We start from the raw sequence: 22,067 nt of genomic DNA, 5'->3' as shown, positions 1-22,067 counted from the left end.
TTAAATTTACCATAGTGCTAACTTAATCTTTTTTATAATAGAATTAAAAATATAGTGTCAAATCTTTCATATGGATTTTTTGGTAAAAAAAAAAGATGCAACATTTGCAGATATTTTTACTGGTCTTCCTTTATAAATATGCATTTCTTTAAACATAATTTAAAACAGTGTAAGGGAAGTAACCAAAACGTTGTATTTGGATTACCTCCCTTACACTGTTTTAAATTATCTTTATTGTTCATTAACCATTACTTTATACATAATTTAAAAGCAGTGTAAGGGAGATAATTTCAATGATGTATTTGATTTATCTCCCTTACACTGCTTTAAATTATGTTTTGTACTAAAGTATTTGTCCATTAACGAGGACAACCTTGTTTTCCCCCCTTTTTTGCCCCTAATTCCTAAACGGTTTGAACCATAACCCCCCAAAGCAAATCCTAACCATCCCTTTGTGGTATGGAAACTTGTAGTATAATTTCAGAGAGATCCATACACCGTTCCACAGTTATTGTCTGGAAACTAGAAAATGCTTATTTTTGGCCCCTAATTCCTTAACTGTTGGTACCATAACCCCCAAAATCAATCCCAACCTTGCTTTTGTGGTATTTAACCTTATGGTCAAATTTCAAAAAGATCCATTCACTTAAACTAAAGTTAGAGTGCGAAAACCAATGCGTCTTCGGACGACGACGACGCCCGAAGATACCGACGACGACGACGACGCCAACGTCATACCAATATACGACCACAAAATTTTTTTGCGGTCGTATAAAAATGCATAAAATCCTAAATTATGCACCTACATTAAACTTTTCTAGCCCATAGAAACAGATGTAAACAATTCAAATATACCAACTTGGCTTTTTTTTACCTTCTCTAATAAAGAGTTCCACTTCTATTGTTTTTCAATTGGATATCAGCCTGCTGACGTATACCCAATGTCTCTTTTCATTTATATTGTTGGAGAGCTCTTAAATTGATCATCAAATACTACCACTTAACCATAGCATAATGACTTACTATTTAATTTTGTCTGTGGCTTTGCTGTAGCCAGCCCTGAAGGACGACTGGGCTGCTGGGGAAGTGAGTGAGTGACTGGTTTAACTGGAGGTGCAGGTGCTGCAATATAAAGAATAGTAATTACCTCTATAGAGGTGTTCAGATTCTAAATTCTAAGTATGTCCTTCATATCAATCTACCTTTCTCTTACTAAAATTACCAATGTAAAACAACAACAGGTTGTATCTATGAATTACTTAAACTGCAGAAAAAAACATGTCGGTAAAATAACATCTGTGGTTTCATAATTGGAAATTGAATAGATTTAGAAACCATCCATGTAAAGTCATTGATCCTTTGAATAAACTTCTTCGTAAAGGTTATCAATGGAACACCATTTACATTGATATTATTTTTGATATAACAGTCATGTAAACGAAATTTAATCTCTAAATATCAACATATCTAAAGTGTATCTTGCTTTTTGGCTTCTTTTTTTTTTACAGATGTTCGTTCTATTTAGTTAAAATTTCATTAATATATTGCCTGAAAGGTTTACTGAGGGATATTAGCAATAAAGCATAGTCAAGTGCATCTCAATTTTCAAGTGTCAGTACTCAATCACAGGCTTACACACAGGTCTACCCAGAACATTTTAAGGTGGTGAAAAAGAGATGTCCTCTTCTTCTTAATGGTTGCCAGTTTATATTGAATCCTACGCCTAGCAGAAAATCAAATAATATTATTGGGTAATTTTGTGAAATTAACAACTTTCTGTAGTCAAGAAACCTTTTCTGTAGATCTTAATTTGAGTAGCAAGTTATCTTGTTGTTTTCATAAAATGACAAATCCACAAACCCTACCATACTCACCCTACTTGGTTTTTTTTATAGGTTCAACTTATTTATGTCCTAAAATGCATGAAATATCTAATGCTCGACATTTCACAATAATTCAATTTTGGATGTAACACGTCTTCTGATTGGCTGAAAGTGTTTTGTCTATCAGCTCATAGACATAGTTTTGTCATGTGACCGTGACATCACCAACGTTTTTTTTTACAATTTACTCCTTAAAAATGGAATTTAGAACTAAATTATAAGGAAAGACTGTAATATTTTTCTGTCTACTCAAATTACCTAAAAAATGTGGTGCACACTTTTAAATAACCCGCTATGCGGGTTATTCAGTGTGCACCACATTTTTTATGTTATTTCTTCATAGACAGAAAAAATATTAAAGTCATTCTTTATATAAACTTGGTTTCCTGCTATTTATACACCGGAGAGGTCGAACTCTGAACAGTTGGGGCAAGTATGGACACAATATTCAAGCTTGATACAGCTCTGAATTTGGATAGTGATTAAATATTTTACACATCATAGATTTCTGACACAGAATAAATGTGGTCAGATAACTTACAACTTTGAAATGGAACATTTAATCTACTTCAGTCAGGGATATAACTCTATAGGGTTATTAGAGAAAATATCTTGCATGTGTTATTACAGATACTTTCATGAGTTTTCTACTCTTTATTCCTTAAATTTTCTAAATCTATAGTAACATATGTTTGTTATTTGTTAAATACATCATAAATATTTTAACTTTTAGTGGGCACTTGGGAATTCTTGATACTTTGCGCAGAAACTAAATGCATAGCCTTGATAACTAATTTTCATATTAAATTAATACATTTTTCATCAACCATGGTAAATCAATGAGACAAGGCTTTTAAGGGATAAACTTAGCCTTAATAACAAGGCTTAGTTATTAAAGTCATGTAACTTATTATATGAGACACTTGGGAATTACTGGGAATCTTGCACAGAACCTCATTATATGCTCTGTTCATTATTTCTTACAATAAATTAAAATACATTGTGATTAAGCATGATGTATGTCTGAGCAAAGGCTTTGAAGTGATGTAGAGAAGCAGTAATAACACCCTTTAGTTATTACAGGTATATTTTTTCTGTAATAACATAGGTGTACTATGCATGATTGGCAAACTATGAACTGTTATATCTTTCTATAGTTTAGTATACATAAAGACAATAATAATATCAATAGAACTTGTATACATTTTAACAAAAGAAATAATGTATATTAGCCCCTTGAAACATCTAACATACATATGTTATCACAGTTCTTTGATCTTTTAGTCCACAATAACAAATGTATGTTATTTTTCTCTAATAACCCTATAGAGTTATATCTTTGACTGTACTTAATTGTCCAATATCCAAAATCTGATTCCATGGTTAGATTCTGCATATAAAAAAATAAAATGAAATCCACATCCAAAAATTAATCCGAAATAAACAAACCATTTGTATCTTTTCTTTTGAAAACGCAAGAAGGCTCAATGAAATATACTAACCTGTGATTATTGGAGATGGAGGTTTTTGCTGTATAACAGGTGTTTGGTGACTAGTGATTGGCTGAGATGGTGGTGGAACAGGTGGTAAGGAATTTGTCATTGCTTGTGTTGATGGTGGTGGTATAGAATTCATAGTTTTCTGAGGTGAAGATCTTCTTTTTGATGTTGGCGATAACATGACCATGTTGTTTCCACCGATGGTAATTTTGACTGGGGGAGATGACAAAGCATTACTGCTTCTTCTTCGACTACCAACCTGAAGTATGTTTTGAAAATTTATATTATAACCATTACCAGGGGAATAAATCAGGTAGTTAAATTTTGAAGTGTTAAACAGCACATCAACTAAATGCAAATATTATCTTCTACCAAATGATGAAAATTATTGATAAATATGTGCAGTGATAAACAATTCAAGCTTTACAATAAAGTCAAAGCTCTGCTTACTATATCAGTCTTTTGACCATGTGATTATTCCCATAACTTCTAAGATATTCCAGTTTTTTATTTCTTGTCCCTCATTTCTGTTGATGAATTTTAGAGCTTTAGTATTAGACATAGTTAATTTTTTCTCATCCTGAATATGCATGAATTATTTGCCACTGGACATAAAGCAACCAACAAACAATCGATCAATCTTCTAAAATAATAAAGTTTAAAAAACATAGCTTTGTTGCTTCTATGACAATCATTTACAATTTCATACAAAGAAATATGTACAAGACATATGCGTTGTCTAAAATATATGAAATGTTGTGTGTTCCACAAGTGGGAAATGTGTTAAAATATTAGACAAGACTCTAAATTTTAGTCATCAAAAAGGGGAATTTTATTCGAAAAGTGAATCATTTCATGGATTTTGAACAGAAAGTATTCAAACAGGGAGCACCAGGAGAACCCTTCAATCTTCATGAACATTTTAACTTGAAATTCTCATTACAGTATTTGTGTCCAATATTTGATGAAAAACACATGGGTATTTGTTGAGAAAGAAAACTATTAACAACTGCATATTTGACTTTGAATACACCAAATATAGTTGACCCTTTGCTTTTTGTATCTGAAAAAAGGCCTAATCATGTAACTAAAACTTTAACCTTGATCCCTGATCCATGAGGTCAAGTTCAGGTGAACCCTATCTGATGGACATGTAGATGTTGCAAAGAACCCATAAACCAAATATAGTTATCTTGTTACTCATAATAAGTGAAAAATTCACATGACATAAAACCTCTATTATTTTTCAAGCAGTTGCTGAACCATGAAAAAGAGGGCAAGGACAATGGACATATGACAGATGGAAACTTCACAACTTAAGGTATTTACATACAAGGTATGAAGCATCCAGGTCTTCTACCTTCTGAAATATAAAGCTTTATACAAATAGTTAACATCGCCGCGGCCATCACCACTGGATCGTAATCCCTATGTCTCGCATACTGCAACTTTCTTCGCTAGCAAGACATAATTTAAAGCACCACTGTATTTGTATTTGAAAAAACCTTCCACATTCATAGATCAACAAAATATTCTCAATAAGATAAATGCACTCCTCTAATTTTATCACATATAAAGTTATATAAGGCATGTGTGGACAATTTCTCAATAATCAAAGAAAATAAAGTCCCCTTCGACTTTGTCTGTAGGGGACTAATTATCATAAAGCTTCAATCATTCCATGTACATGAATTATGATTATGAATATAAATTTCAACATAACCTTTCTGGGGGAGAAATATCAGGCATGTTAAGCTGCTTTTTACCAGCGATTCTAATATTACATGGATGCAAGAAATTAAATTATTAAAGTATCATAAAATAATTTATCCTAAACACTCTCCCTCTCATCATGGAATCTTTTTCTAACAGAAACTTTTAAGAAAAAAATTATGAACCAAAATAACAGAAATAAGTTTAATAACTGATAAATTTTATCCCTTATTTATTTTAATGAGGACTTTGACATTAGATTCATATCCTAAAAGTGCATTCACAGTGTATAGACGGTTTTCACTTGTTGCAAAAAACATTTTCTCTTCATTAGATCTTTTTTAACAAAAATCTGTCGAGGACTGGAGAAAAGTGTTTTATTTTGTGGGAACCCATTTTGGAACATGTGTTCAATAATTTACTATCAATTGTATTAATTTTATCATCTTTTTACCTGTTGGCTCTTCCCTTTGGCCTGATTAACTATCCCAGGACCTTCAGAACTACCATGTCTTGAACGTGATTTTTTTTTCTTCATTGGAGATCCTACAATAAATATCTCTTGCTAACAAAAATTTTCACATTTTATAATGGGACAAACAATCTCAGATTTTGTTGTGTTTTTTCATACTTCACGCCTTTGTAATCATACATCTGCAGTTTCTGCTGTATTCATCTTGGTACCTTGTGATATATATATAAATACATGGAGAATCATTTCTGAATGCGTTAAGATGATGCCCCCGCTTGCACAAAACGTTATAAAGGGGCAAAACTCCAGAATGCTACAAGTGACGCCACCCAATTTCCAACTTGATCTGTGTTTTGTGGTAATAAGCAGTGTACCGTAGTTTAACGTGAGTAGTACGCAGTTATGTATGATACACACCCCTTTTCATCTCTCCAAAATCACATAAAAAAAACTGAATAAAAACAATGAAATTAAAAAGAAAAAGAAAAAAAAAGTTTTTTTTTTTTAAAAGACTAGTTCACTGTAAAAAATCTTTGATAGGGAACTTTTAAACCATGTATTTAATCTTCATTTAAGTCTATTGAAAGATAAAAATAATATATAAGATTGCTTGTTCCAAGAAATCTGGTTTTTTTTTATTATATTTTTTGTTTAATTAAATAATTTAAAGCCATAAACAATAAAATGGTAGAGCTTTTATCATGCAATTGACATTTATTAATTTTGTAAAAGTGAAGTTATTAATTAAAGATTCCCTTTGAAATCAATGTGTGTCTAAGCTTGTCTTGAATATATACATTAATGAATAAAAAAAAAAATTTAAATTTAAAAAATTTGTAAGGGTTCCGCGGAACCCAGTGTCTTGCCTACTTTTGCTGTTAATCGCAGGCTCAACAAAAATGAGATGAGGAAAAAATTTAATAAAAATATTCCTCTCGATACAATTTTTTTATTGTAAGAAGCTTCTGTCCAAGTCTGGTAAAAATCCAGGATAGTTTAAGAAAGTTATTAAAATTTTGAAAACCTTAACCACAGAGTGAATGTAATGTTTCCTGGCAGAAAAACTAAGTCCATTTATAAGTAAAATATGGAAAAACAGGAATTTTTTTTTTAAATTTACTTCAGGATACTATTTTATGATCATAAACAAGCTTCTGTCCAAGTTTGGTAGAAATCCAGGATAGTTTGAGAAAGTTATTTAAATTTCAAAAATTTTAACCACAGAGTGAATGTAATGTTTCCTGGCAGAAAAACTATGTCCATTTATAAGTAAAATACGGAAAAACAGGAATTTTTTTTGTACATAATTTACTTCTGGAAACTATCTTATGATCATTAACAAGCTTCTGTCTAAGTTTGGTAGAAATCAAGGATAGTTTAAGAAAGTTATTAAAATTTCAAAAACTTTAACCAGAGTGAATATTTGTGGACGCCGCTGCCGACGGAATGTAGGATCACTATGTCTCGCTTTTTCGACAAAAGTCGAAGGTTCGACAAAAATTAAAATAAAATCAATACAAAAAAACGTCTAGTTCTGTATAATACGCATCCCCTCTACCAACTACATTTTTGGGGCAAAAAAAGTGCTTCATATACACAACAAAATACGGTACAAGCTTCATAACATTTAGTTGAGCCAAACAATTTAGAGAATGGAAACCAATTTCGGTACATATGTACGTACGAACAAGGATAACACTTAATGCCCCTCCAGTGACAGCAGGGCATAATAAAAAGTTGGGAGTCTGGCTTTCTCAGAAAATTTAAGTTTATGTTTGGATAAATAACCTAGTTCAAAATTTAGGCATCTCCTAAAGGTTACACAGAAATGTTCGAGACTTCACTGTGCTTATGAAGAAAGCTTTAGCCTTTCAGATTGAGAAGGAATCAAACAATTTTTCATTCTATTGATTATAGTACCTGAGAATCAGACCTTCACATTGACCAATGAACCATGAACAGTCAGATGAACTCAACCAGACATGCACACCTTGCAAGGATCCCATACACCAAATTCTATAACTCATAACAAGTGGGAAATTCACATGACAAAAACAATTGTCTTTTTAAGCAGTAAATATCATCAAACCAAGTTTGGTAAAGATGGCTCAAATGATATTGTCTAAAAACAAAATCAATCTTTTTACAAGCACTGTGACCTGTCCCTATGACCTACTAGCCCAAGAAACAAAAAGTGTCTTCTTGTTTCCAAGCGCACTTTCGAACTAGGTTTGGAGAAGGTTGGATACATGGTAATCTCATTAAAATACAGATCTCGTGTCCAAGTTTTGCTTACAAGGTTCTGACAACACTCCGTTTTTCTTTGTTTTGGTAATTAATACATCAACCAATGAAATTTCAGCCTTCAAATTTTTGAAGGTGTGTATTGATCTGACAAAACCAAAGGCAGAAAGGTCTTCAAAACAGAAAGTAGAACAGAGCGTTTTCAGATCCTTGTCAGCAAAGCTAGGAAACAGGATCTGTATTTAAATCAGATTGGACATATGCTCAAATATCAGTCCATTAACTGCCATGTGGCCATGTTTGGTAGACATTTAGATCAGTAACTTTGGATATAAGGGGGTCAGAAAAGTAATTTTCCTATCATTTTGCAAATAAGAGGGGATCACATAATGTTTTATTAAACTTTTTGTCATTTCTTCAATATTTTAAGTGAGAGTCAAAATTTAAATAAAAGTCAATAAACAAACCCTAGTTCTTGGGACGTTCACAAGCATGATATCAGTTTTTTATTATTTTTTGTAAGCATAGCAGTCAATTTCCATATCAGTAATCAACTGATGTCTTAATAGGGATCACAAATATAATTCCAAGTAGGGGAATAACCGGCTCTTAAAAACTCTTAGAATACCCTTTGACATTTGCTTTAGTAATGGTTCCAATCATTGATGGCAGATTGCATCCTCAACTTGAAAAGTGATATACTAGCATTGAGAATGGAAACAGGTAATGCATAGAACAGACAATAACCCAACCAAAGAGCAGAAAACAGCCCAATGCCACCAATCGGTCTTCAATGCAGAGAATATCCCACACATGGAGGTGGACTTCAGCTGGTCCCCTAACAATGTATACTAGTTCAATTTACCTTAAGCCTGGTAACAAGTAATTCTGTACAGAAGATTTCAGAACTTTTTTTAAACATTTTTTGTCAAATTTTTAAATTTTCAGAAACAGTGGCAGTAGTGGTGATCAAGAGGCACAATAATTGTATCGTATTTTTAAAGATTAACTATATTGGTTCTACACAAAACCTTTAACATGCAGGTCTTAGTAACTTGGGAGACATTTTTGATGTTGTAGACAACATTGAATCATTAATTATCATTAACCTTCAATAACAATTAAATTTGGGTCACTGGGATTTATATTTCTGTCAATTTTCTACGTTTAGTAATGTTGGCTGGCACGTTCCTTTGGCCAAGGTTTTGAAGCAGCATTCCAGTCACAGGCTGTTTTTATCAAATTTTTCATTTTATAATGTACTTTTAACAAGTAAATGATAGAAGTTGGTTCATCACAAGACAACAATGTTGGACAGAGTTTTTTGAAAGAGCGTACTGGACAACTTATGACTGTAGAATATCTTAATTCTAAATTGACCAGTTATTCTAATATAACAAGGATTGACAGAGGATGGACAACCAAGTGATAACAAAAGTCTCAATGGTTTTTCCTGCAAGATGTGCACTGCATACTTCAGCATATTAGAATAAATCAGAACTTTAACCTGTAAGTTGCATATATATCAGAGATAATAGCACTTTTTGCCATTTATACATCTACTTTGAACTTGTAATCCACTATCAGCCTATGTCTGTATTAACCACTTTCATATACATGCCTTATATGCATGTTATTTGATCAGAAATATTTTTTTGGCATCATTTCTTTATCATGCTATGAACCACAGCCATTTTATATAACAATCGAACAAAGTGACCATGTTATAATAACTATCAATTATGGAAGTTGGCCTAGACAGAAAACTGAACAAAACAAATATGCAATGCAAATAAATTTGATGGAGGTCTAACCACCTTTGAAAATGTTATAAAATTAGCTGGCAGAATTCAAATCCATGAGATGCACAAGGATTCCTTTCACTTCCATATTCTTCAGTGTGAATTGTTGTTCAATACCTGTGTATGTTTATTTGTTAGCTTCTTGTTTAGGAAGGCTGTTTTGTATTTCTGAATTTATCATTTTGATCTTCCTACTGACACAATCATTTTGGTAATTTTCCAATTTCTACATGTGCTTTGGGTTTGTTTTTTTATATATAAACATGACTACAGGGTGAACAATTTAAAAAAAATAAAGACTGTAGATATTCAATCTGACAACAGTTTACTTGTATCCTTCCCATTCAGGAAGTGTCGGTACCATCTTTGTACCTAACATTTACAATGTGATTGAAATTGTTCCAGACAAAATTCAGAAAGTTTTGTTTCACTGTAAATCATGTTTATAGCAGTGGATTTCCCTTCAGTAAGTCAGGGTCATTAAAATATTATAAATATTAATGCTGTTATGCATATATCATGTTTATATGTAATGACACTGGAGATTTCAGTTGGTTTCAAATTATTCATGCAAGTAATAAAATGTGTCGTATTTTTGTTTTGTTTTGAAATTGACAATTTTGATTTGGTATTTGATATACATGTATAGAATGTAGCCGAGGCTGAAGGCTTTGAATAACTGATTCAATAGTCCATCTGTAAATCATAGTTACTTCATCCAGGTGAAATAAACTTTGGCAGACTAGTCCAATATAACAAAATTTTGGCAACTTCTGACTACCTTAAATTTCCTTGCTCAATACTCATGACCTGAACATTGCAAGGATTTGGTTGTGTGTTGATTATCTGCAATTGCAAATTCTGAAACAAAAGTAAAACCTGTTTCCACCTCAGTCTACAGGACTTATTCTTTTTCAAAGGATTACAATGAAACTTAAATGTCTGTAATAGTAATTGTTAAAAATAAATTGAAAATGGTAAAACTTTCATACTTTTCAATTTATAGGTCCAGACATGGTAGTGGGAAACAGGTTTTAAAGCATAGATGTATCCCAAGTATTTGATTAAAACTAAACATTTTAAACCTAGAGTGCAGAATGTGTTTCATATTAATAATAAAATACGAAAGATCTGTTTTTAATTTTATTTGACATGAGATCTACAATAATATGACAATGGGGTCAGTGTATGTACACCAAATGAAAATCTACACTATAAAATGATACAATACAAAAAATTTGTATATCTATTTAATATAAAGCAATAAATTTTAGCTATATGAATATTTACAATTCTTTCTTGTAGAAAATAAAAGAACAAAAAATGTATTTCGACACAGCACAATAAATGTAAAATTAAGCATTAAATGTTTTTTTTCGTCTTTCACAATGCTTGTTCAAAACGTGCGTAATTTGAAGTACATTAATAACATGATGTGTTTGACAACAAGGAATGGACAATGATATCAGCCATGGAGTGCTGTAATGTGTGATGATGAGGCCATGTTTCTACACTCTTTATATGATTTTTTTTATATATTAAGTATCAGAAATTAGTTTTAATTATTTTAGTTTCTGATATTCCAAGTTTCTCAGCCAAAAGAAAAACAGGATACTAATAAATAATTTCAAACTAAAATTCATGGCTACACCTGAATAGAAATACTTTTAAACAAAGGGCATATTCTCATGGCTCATATCAATGTTTGAAAAAAGCTTAACAACATATGACAGCAAAGAAAATGCTGACCTCAACATCTTAACACATTCTGCACTCTTGGCGATTGTTTGTTCTTAATATTTAAATCAAATATTGGATTTCAATAAGCTCTAGTAAACAAACACATAAAATGATTGACGATAAATATAAAATTCATTTATACAGCCCTGCTGCACACCCTATTAAAAATTTCTTACACAACCAACGCAAAATCAGTACATTCATCAATGATAATGGCAGATTGCTTATTATGAAAGTATGATCACACAGACTTATGAAGGATTATGACAAATGCTCAGATCATTGTGTGAAAGTTTGTTGGCCTTTTCCCTAACCTGATTCAGAATCACTTGATTCTGAAGAACTTGATGAACTGCTGTCACTGCTGGAATCTGTACCAGATGAGCTACTGCTACCATCTGACAATCTACTGGCACCATCAACATTCACAACACCTCCTTCTTCTACAAATAAAATCACTCATTTCAGCAAATTATGTGTAAACAATCTGAATCATTCAATTACAGGACTATATAAACATAAATGTTAAATGACAGGTCATTCATAGTAATCACTTCAGTCAGTTCTTTATAACCATGAATGTTTATCAGTGATTTGTTGATACATTAAGCCTGGTAAACCACGACAAAAATTTCAAGATATAAATAAAAGTGATGTACAAATCACAGCTGTATTTAATCCTACGTTTTAATTCATAAACATCCACAGTAAGTGCCATGCTATTACCATCTTTCTCATTTCCAAGAGAAAGGGAATGACCCTTTTTAAACATCATATGGTTGGCAACAATGTTTTACAAATTTGGCCTAGGGTAGGCCTACATATACATCTGTTCAACATATTTTTCAGTGTCATGGGCTTTTGGCTTTAAATCCAAATGTCTCAAAATCATCCCAAATGGTTCATAAGAAAAGAATTTGAAAAAGTATTTGAAGTTGAAGAAAAAGAAATTGTTGTGCAGTTTAAAAATTATTTTTAAAAAATTGAACTGACAAAAGTCTGAACTCAAATCTTTGGGAAAACAAGTCGTTACAAAATAACGAAAAGTCTGTAAATCTAAGATTGTGATTAAAAAAAAACCAATTTACTGACCTTTCTTGGCTTTCTTTGCACTACTTCCCAGCTTTTCATGAACCTCAATCAATTTTTGTTCTAACTCTAGCTTTTTCTCTTTCTGAGCTTCTTCTCTTGACTTCCCAGAGGCTTTTTTGGCTGAGAATGAAAAATTAAAAGGTTTAACATATGCATTCATAACTGAACTATATCTTTGTGTAGAGAAAATGGAGAACTTTTCCAATAAAAAAAATATGCCAGATAACTTTAAAGTTTACAAGTTTCAGAATTCATATTAAACTAGATGTGTGCTGTATGAAATGATTGATGCCCCTGCCCTAATTATAACAAGCTTTCTGTGAGTATTGCATGGCAATACATAGTCCCCTACCGGATAGATTTCATTGTATTGGAACAAAATTCTAACTTGATCTATAACTTGTCAGGGTGTAAACTATATAACAAATATCAAGTCAATATCTTCAAGCATGACGAAAAAAAGTGCGGAAAACTGACTATTTGAGTGAATTTTTCAAGTCCAAGGACCATAACTCTGCACAAAATCATCAGACCGGAACAAAATTCAAACTTGGAATGTAACTTGTCATGATAAAACTATATACTATACCAATATCTTCAAGAATGACAAAAAAAAAGTGTGGAAAACTGATTATTTTAGTGAATTTTCTAAGTCATTGGATCATAACTCCGCACAAAATCACAAAATCATCAGAAAGGAACAAAATTCGAACTGGATCTGTAACTTGTCATGATAAAACAATACACCAAATATCAAATCAATATCTTCAAGCATGAAGAAAAAAAGTGTGGAAAACTGATTTGCCGAACTGAGGAATGAACAGACAAACAGACGGACGGAGTACAAACCTAAAGTCCCCTTCGACTTCGTCTGTAGGGGGCTAAAAAGTTGGGTCTACCAAAACGCAACCCAAAACAGCCCTGTAAGGCATCCTCATACACTACAGCAGGAACTATGTGAAAAGTCAAGACAAGTACAATTTTCTTCGATTAAGCCCAAGGCCTTTAATAATCTTTATTACACCAACAGCTGATCAACAGCTGGAGCAAAACACAATCTTGATCTGATAGTCAACATAACACACAAGTACCAAAAACCTCAACAAATTACAATTTTTTTTAGGACAAAATTATTTCCGTACTCCATATATACCTTACAACAAAATTATTCTTATTTACCCGTGTACGTTATTTTATTTAGCAGCATTTTGTCCAAGGTAATAGTGGTCTTTCTGGTATTCTTTTACATCTAACCCCCTTGTTTTATTTAATTTTGTATTTACATTGTGTCATAGATCAAATTTATTCGTTCAGTGTATGTTCACTTGTTTTTGTTAATATATCTTTTGAGTTAAGCCATTTCAATTGATATTTTATAGTGCGTCTTTCTATGTTGTGATGTTATACTATTGTTTCAGGTAGGGCGAAGGTTGGTGCCTATTAAAACATTTAAACCCACTGCATTTGTTTGCACCTGACCTAAGTCAGGAACCTGATGTTCAGTGGTTGTCGTTTGTTGATGTGGTCCATAAGTGTTTCTCGTTTTTTATATAGAGTAGACCCTTGGCTTTCCTGTTTGAATGGTTTTACACTAGTCATTTTTGGGGCCCTTTATAGCTTGCTGTTCGGTGTGAGCAAAGGCTACGTGTTGAAGGCTGTACTTTGACCTATAATGGTTTACTTTTACAAATTGTGACTTGGATGGAGAGTTGTCTCATTGCCACCTTATATCTAAGTACAACTCTCATGAAAGTTTCTTATGTCCAAAAGTTGATCAACAGGAACGAAGCACGAACTGTAAACATATAGAAATTTCTGAAACGGCAGCCACAAAAATCTAAGTAATTGCCACTTACTTAAAAATCATGTGCAGGAAAGACAAAGATGGCCTAAACACTGTTTCTTTTACAAATGTATATTATTGCCAAGATACAATTCATATATATATATATTTATTGCAAATAACAATCTCTGAATACTCACTATATGGCTTTCTTGCTTTCTTTTTCAGACAAGACATCACATATGCTTCTAATTCTCGCAACGTGGAAGGTTTGAGAGTTTCAAAGTCTATTTCTATTTCATCTGGATTAGAGTCTCGCAAGGACGGTTCCCTAGACTGAATTATGAACACAACTCTTCCCAATTTATCACCTGTGAAGCAAAAAAAAATCATTAACAGACTTTCCACTTAGAAAAGGCTTCAAGAATCAATTCCATATGACATGGCCACACAATATCATAATAGGGTTATGCCAATATGACAGTTGGTTCACAACCCGAGAGTTCAATGATTTCAAAATTTTTCCTTCTACATATGTAGTATATCCATTTTTTTTAAATTCTGATGCCTACCTTTAAATCATGAGTGCAGTAAAGTCGTAAACATTAACCAGGCAAATTGTAGTTAAGAAGTGCACCCCTCAGACATAATTTTTCATCCCTAATCTTTTAATGGAACTAAAAATAGAAATTGTATGACCAACTAGATGAGTGACACATCTAAGACTTATGTTGACAGAATATTTACAAGGAAGTTTAATAAATGTACAATAATAATCAGGTGTTTGCATAAAAGTCTGACTATACATCTATCAGGTATACGAGATATAAAATTACATGTTGGTTTGAATTAATACTAAAAACTAGCTACAAAAATCAAAGACTGAAGTTTTTTGTTGTTGTTATACATGTATACTTGCCAAAGGCTCAACAAAAAAAAGATTATACAAAAACTGTCAAGCTAGAAGGGATATCATTTTATTTTTGTCAACAGGAATAAGATACACATTTAAAGACATCTTGTAACATCATTCCAAAAAAACATTTGCACATCAATTTAAACTACAGAACTTGGAAGGAAATGAGCCATTTCCACCATCATGGAATTCAAATTTTAAAACAAATGGAGTCATAAATCTAGTTTGGCAGTGAGTCATGAGACCTGAGAATTTAAAGGCATTGAAGACATTGATCATCAGAAAAATCTGAGCTCCCATCACCAATACATGACAAATCAGACATATACAGACTACAAAAAAAAAATTCAAAAACTTAACATTGTTGATCTTTCATGTTTAGTTCATGAGGAACTGATCAACATTTGTAAGATATAAGAATTTTATTGTTAATGATCGTCTAAGTCAGAGCCATGGCTTCAACATGGCAAGTTCAGGACGGCCCTTATTCCGGGTTTGTGCTGAGTTTTTACTGTTAGTAACATTCAAAGAATTTATTTTGGTGTTTTGAGAATGGTATATATCCAATAAAGGTTGCAATCACATATGTAGCATTTGATTAAGCATCATGAAACCAAATTTTGTCTATTTTTAGTCTCTTTGACCTTGACCTTAGACAGTCACCTTAAAATATCTTAATACAAGTGACCATATATCCAAGTAAGGTTGCAATCAAATATGCAGTATTTTATTTTGCATCCAGAAACCACTTTTCTGCACAAAATTATGTTTTATTTTTAAAAACTTGACATGAAATCTGACAAGATGACCTCAAAATCATAAGTGATTTTCCTCTCACAAGTGATCATACATCCAAAAATGTTTCAATCCCATATGTAGTATTTCATTCAGCATCTGGAAACAACTTCCCTGCAAAAATTCGAATAAGAACTTTTATTCGAACTGACAAGAAAAATGTACACTACCGAAATCCAATCTGAAGCATCAAATCAATCACAACACATTCAATTTAGCATTACCTGGAAGTTTATTAATATCCAAACTGAGCTGTCGTTTTTCATCATAAGTCATTGGTTTAGCATTGTCTTCATCGTCACTATCAAATGCCACAGGTGGAGGAGGCCCACCAGTCCCTGAAGACACTATCTTATTTTTCTTAGCACTAGGTGTACGAGTTGCTGGAGTCTTTTTCTTTGTACTTTTTGGTTCTAATGGCAATTTTTTCGTAGTTTTCACTTTCGGTGTTTTTACATCGTTCACAGATGGTGGCACAATTGTAGCATTTGTGCTTGATGCCACCAAAGCAGGTGTCTCTATCACCTTAACTTTCTCAATTTTTTCCTTCTTTTTTTTCTTCTTTTTCTCACTCTTTTCCTTTTTCTGTTTTAATTTTTGCATATGTTCTTCTGTCAATTTACCTAAATCATCTTGAATTTTTTTCAGTTCTTCCTGAAGACTTTTTATTTTTTGTTCCCTTTCTTCCTCACTTTCATTGTCAGACTCTGATTCACTTTCAGAAGTATCACTACCACTATCTGCCTTGTCACCATTGGCAGTATGTGGCTCATCTGGCAATTTTGCATATTTCATTTCAAATACATCCTGCAGTTTTTTAGCCATCATTACAACGTCACTATCAGAAGGATTGTATCTATAACAATTTGTAAATATTAACCGTACATCATCAGCAAACTCTGAAGGAGACTTATATTCTCTATTGTCCATTTTTTTCTGAAATGTAATAATTCAAATATAGATATTTGAAACCCAAATTTCATCCTCATTAATTGTTTTCTTTCAAGGACCACTGCTACTTTGTTGTTATTAGAAAATTTAGAAGAAAACACAATACAAATCATTTATATCATTACTGAATCTTCTTTTAGCAATTTAAAAAAATTGTCTTTTGAACATAAAAATGTAAATTTTTCTCATCACATTTGAAACAAACATTAAAATAAATATTAATAACAGGTATGTTGTAAATGAGTAATAGAAACAATGTTTTTGAATTAACAATTGTATAACGTCCAAGTGCAAAATATACTTTCTTAAAGGTCATAGTTTAATGTAGCATAAAATAAATCTGAATCTCATTTTATCAATTTATTTATTGAAATAAAATTTGGTACTGATTCCTTGAAGTATACTTGAGTTGAAGCAAGACATGCTAAAACTGATTGACAACAGTTTACATGGTCCCTTTCAACATTTGGAAAATCTGATAAAATTCTCAAAATAGTTGAGATGCATTTATACAATGTATGTACAAACATTCAGTAAAGTTTGAATGGTCTGGGTTGAAAATGGAGATGTTTCCTCAAAATAAGCGCACACACTTCTTAAAGCACTCCTGCCTGCCCATCAATTTATGGTGCTCCTATCTTATATTAAAGACTATTTGCATTTCCGGCAAACCTGCAAAAATTACTATTGTACTATTCATGAAACATGTATTTATAAAATGCTGCACTGCGAGTGCATGAAAAGACAATCCCCTATTCTCCATCACTTCAGATCCACAATTCTGAAAATATCAAAAAATAAAGGGGTGGTACCTAGCTTTTATTGGTTGTTAGGTTGTAACAAAATTCTATTAAATTATGTGGAATAAGAAGACACATGAGATTCCAAAAGCTTTCATGAATATTGGAATAATGTCCAATAACTTGCGAATTTTTTTTACAATCAAACATTGTGTAAAATTCTAACACGACATTCTTCATACGCTTTGTTTACACACCCTTGGTAAAATATGAATATATTGTTTGGGCTGTTCTGATCGTACTCCCACGTCATATGCTTTTTTATAAATGAGCTTCCTGACATCATAAAATGATGACGTAAGAATATGAGGATTTAACGGGAAAATACACGCTTGTGAAACCGAAAAACATCATCACAACAAGGAAACATACAAACGATGCTAATATGTGTTATAATCCATTTTTTTTTATACATATTAGACATATAAATAAATGTGGATAGTGTCCACATGTGGACACAGATGATGCCCCCGCTTGCATATCATATAGTTATAAAGGGACATAACTGAAGAACGGTAAAAGTGACGCTACCCAAATTTGAACTTGATCAGAGTTTTGTGGTAATAAGCATTGTGTTTAAAAGTGTCATAACATTTGGTTGAGGCAAACTTAAGTTGAGAACAGAAACTAAAAATTCAGCAATTTTTCTATTTGTAAACACGCATAACTCTAGAACAGTTGTGTATAAGTTTTATAACATTTGGTTGAGACAAACTAAAAAATTCAGCAATTTTTATTTTTATAAAGGGACATAACTCAAGAATGGTAAAAGTGTCTGCACCTTATTTTGTACTTAATCTGTATTATGTAGTAATATGCATTGTGTATAAGTTTCATAACATTTGGTTGAGGCAAACTGAAGTTAGAAAACAGAAACAAAAAATTTGTACTTGATCTTAGTTTTGTGGTAATGAATATTGTGTATAGGTTTCATAATGTTTGGTTGGGGCAAACTTAAGTTACAGAATGGAAACTAAAAATTTTGCAATCTTTCCATTTATAAAGGCCATAACTCAATAATGGTTAAAGTGACACTACCCAAATTCAACTAGATCTGTGTTTTATCAGTGGAGGTCAAAATTAAACATTGCATTGTATAAAGCATTGATTGTAGTTCATTCAACTATAATCATGGACAAAGGAAGATAACTCCAATTTTAAAAATAACTTGATATTAAGAAGAAAATAAATATTTAGCAATTTTTCCATTTATAAAGGACATAACTCTAGAACGGTTAAAGTGACGCCACCAAAATTCAAACTTGATCTGTGTTTTGTGATAATAAGCATTGTGTATAAGTTTCATAACATTTGGTTGAGGCAAACTTAAGTTAGAGAACGGAAACTAAAAAATTTGCAATTTTTCCTTTTATAAAGGGGCATTACTCAAGAATGGTTAAAGTGAGGCCACCAAAATTCAAACTTGATCTGTGTTTTGTGATAATAAGCATTGTGTATAAGTTTCATAACATTTGGTTGAGGCTAACTTAAGTTAGAGAACGGAAACTAAAAATTTTGCAATTTTTCCATTTATAAAGGGGCATAACTCTAGAACAGTTAAAGTGAGGCAACCAAAATTCAAACTTGATCTGTGTTTTGTGGTAATAAGCATTGTGTATAAGTTTCATAACATTTGATTGAGGCAAATTTAAGTTAGAGAACGGAAACTAAAAATTTTGCAATTTTTTCATTTATAAAGGGGCATAACTCTAGAACGGTTAGAGTGACGCCACCAAAATTCAAACTTGATCTGTGTTTTGTGGTAATCAGCATTGTGTATAAGTTTCATAACATTTGGTGGAGGCAAACTTAAGTTAGAGAAAGGAAACTAAAAATTTTGCAATTTTTCCATTTATAAAGGGGCATAACTCTAGAACGGTTAAAGTGTCGCAACCAAAGTTCAAACCTGATATGTGTTTTGTGGTAATTAGCATTGTGTATAAGTTTCATAACATTTGTTTGAGGCAAACTCAAGTTAGAGAACGGAAACCAATTTCGGGACGTACGGACGGATGTTCGTACGTATGTACGTACAGACGGACAAGGGTAAAACTTAATGCCCCCACCGCTACGGCGGGGACATAAAAAAATTCTTATCTAAATTCATCCAAACATATTTAAATACATTATTGTAAATAGGTCAAGCATGTCACTAATTCAGTTTTCTCCGTTCTTTTACGTCAATTGAAAAGTGCGTTTGTTTATGGGAACGGCAAATATTTGCCTTCATCTAGAGCACTTCCATCTAAAAGAATTGCTGTATTTGTCCTATTAGAATCGAATAATTTATGGGGGCTTGAATATATCGTGATTTTACCACGGGTTGTTCCTTTATGCCGATATTTTACATTTAGCCTAAAGTGCCAACCCGTGGTAAAATCACGATATATTCTAGCCCCATGAATTATTTCTTAATTTTGTTAAAGATCCAATAAATTTAACCTGAGTAATCATGTCGTCCTAACAGTTAATTTTTTCAATTAAATTGCCATCCCATTGGAACAATACATCTGAAATAGCATAATCGAAAGAGAGTTTATCTTCTCAGAACACCAGCATATAAGATTCTTTACAGCATATTAAACTCCTAAAGACACAGTATATTGTAATGCATCTAGTGTAGACAAGGATAGAAACAAACAAGAATGCACACACTTTTGTACAAAGTATCCTGGTAATTAAAAAGTATTAAAAACAAGAAGGTATCGTAGATCTGAAAATTGATAAAGCATTAAAATTCATCACCAACAAGCTGCTGACCAAATATAAAAGTCATTCTGTTTTATTTCTGAGAAAAATGTTGAAAAAAAATGCACAGTTGAACAGACAAGGTGATTACAATAGTCACTATACTTAAAGAGCGGTTATAACTACATCAACTATTCAATATTTATGTAGTTCAAAAAATGATGTTGCCACGCTCAACTTTTCCAACAGTAAAATCATTATCTAATAACTTACTTTTATACTTCCAAGGTCCATTGGCTTTTTAATTATTTCATAATAATCATGAAGACCAAGCATTTCTGCATCTACTGGTTTGTAGAATGGCCAAGCATACTCCTGAAAATATATGCTAGTGTTGAGATCTATTCCTTGAACAAACCCAAGAGGGCAATCAAAGTTAACTACAAATTGGATTACCAATATCTTTTATACTACAACTGATCAATTCTATAGGACAGCTACAAAGAGATTTAAATCATAAAGATTTAGAGATAAAATAAATGGGGAATGTGTCCATGGGACACAGATGATGACCCCGCTTGCATATAACGTTAAAAAGGGACACAACTCAAGAACGGTAAAAGTGGTGCTACCCAAATTCATACATGATCTGAGTTTTTGTGGTAATAAGCATTGTGTAAAAGTTTCATAACATTTGGTTGAGGCAAACTTTAGAGAACGGTAATGAAAAATTTAGCAAATTTTCCATTTGTAAAAGGGGCATAACTCTAGAACGGATAAAGTGACGCCACCAAAATTCAAACTTGATCTGTGTTTTGTGGTAATAAGCATTGTGTATAAGTTTCAAAATATAAGGTTTTGGCAAACTAAAGTAAGAGAACGGAAACCAACTTTGGGACGTACGTACGAACGTACGTACAGACGGACAAGGGTAAAACTTAATACCCCCTCCACTACGGCAGGGGCATAAATAAACTGCTTCGCTGAGCGCAGCTGGATACGCCCGCAGAGGTCCAACCTGAACAGTTGGGGCAAAAATTGACACAATATTCAAGCTTGATACAGGTCTGATTTTGGATTGTAATTAAATATTTGACATATTCTAGGTTTCTGAATAAATGTAGTCAAAGAACTTGAAATTGGTTATATGAATTGAATTTATATTCAATAAAAGATTTCTTGCTGTTGTGCAATACACTGTGCTGTTGCGCAATACTTAATAAATCTGCTGTCAGACTATAACCAAATAAAGTTCAATTAATTCTCAATGTCATATTAGAAATTTTTGAAAATGTAAAGGGAGGGTACATCATAAGATATAAACAATTTACCAAAGTTTCATGAGAATTGTTGACAGCATTTTTGAGTTATTGTCCGAAAACTGGAAAATCCCCCCTTTTTTAATGAATAAAACCCCATAACTCAGAAATGTAAAATGTAAAATTTATAAAATTCTAAACTGAGCTTACATCAATAGATATAAACAATTCACCAAAGTTTCATAAGAACTGCTGAAAGCATATTTGATTTTTTGTCTGAAAACTGGAAAATCCCCCTTTTTTTATGAATAAAACCCTGCAACTCGGAAACGTAAAATCTAAAATATATAAAAATCAAAAGGGAGCTCATGTCAATAGATATAAACAATTCACCACAATTTCTTGCAAGTTGGTGAAAGCATTCTCGAGT

At 32.2% G+C, this 22,067-nt stretch overlaps 1 protein-coding gene across 2 annotated transcripts in view; it reads right to left on the bottom strand.

Moving 5' to 3' along the window:
* The window catches only part of LOC127728038 (bromodomain-containing protein 3-like), a 59,701-nt gene that overhangs the window by 19,147 nt on the left and 18,487 nt on the right, over positions 1-22,067 (bottom strand). For both annotated transcript variants that reach the window (XM_052235205.1, XM_052235206.1), the window contains exons 9-16: positions 20,652-20,753; positions 16,164-16,875; positions 14,429-14,599; positions 12,446-12,565; positions 11,668-11,796; positions 5,550-5,641; positions 3,386-3,641; positions 1,024-1,122 (exon numbers count right to left, since the gene is read on the bottom strand). In XM_052235205.1, coding sequence (XP_052091165.1) covers positions 1,024-1,122; positions 3,386-3,641; positions 5,550-5,641; positions 11,668-11,796; positions 12,446-12,565; positions 14,429-14,599; positions 16,164-16,875; positions 20,652-20,753 — 1,681 coding nt within the window. The remainder of the gene's footprint in view (positions 1-1,023; positions 1,123-3,385; positions 3,642-5,549; positions 5,642-11,667; positions 11,797-12,445; positions 12,566-14,428; positions 14,600-16,163; positions 16,876-20,651; positions 20,754-22,067) is intronic.

The sequence above is a fragment of the Mytilus californianus genome, unplaced genomic scaffold, assembly GCF_021869535.1.
Source record: "Mytilus californianus isolate M0D057914Y unplaced genomic scaffold, xbMytCali1.0.p SCAF_2, whole genome shotgun sequence".
Taxonomy (NCBI): Eukaryota; Metazoa; Mollusca; class Bivalvia; order Mytilida; family Mytilidae; genus Mytilus; species Mytilus californianus.
This window is presented reverse-complemented; position numbering and strand designations above follow the sequence as displayed.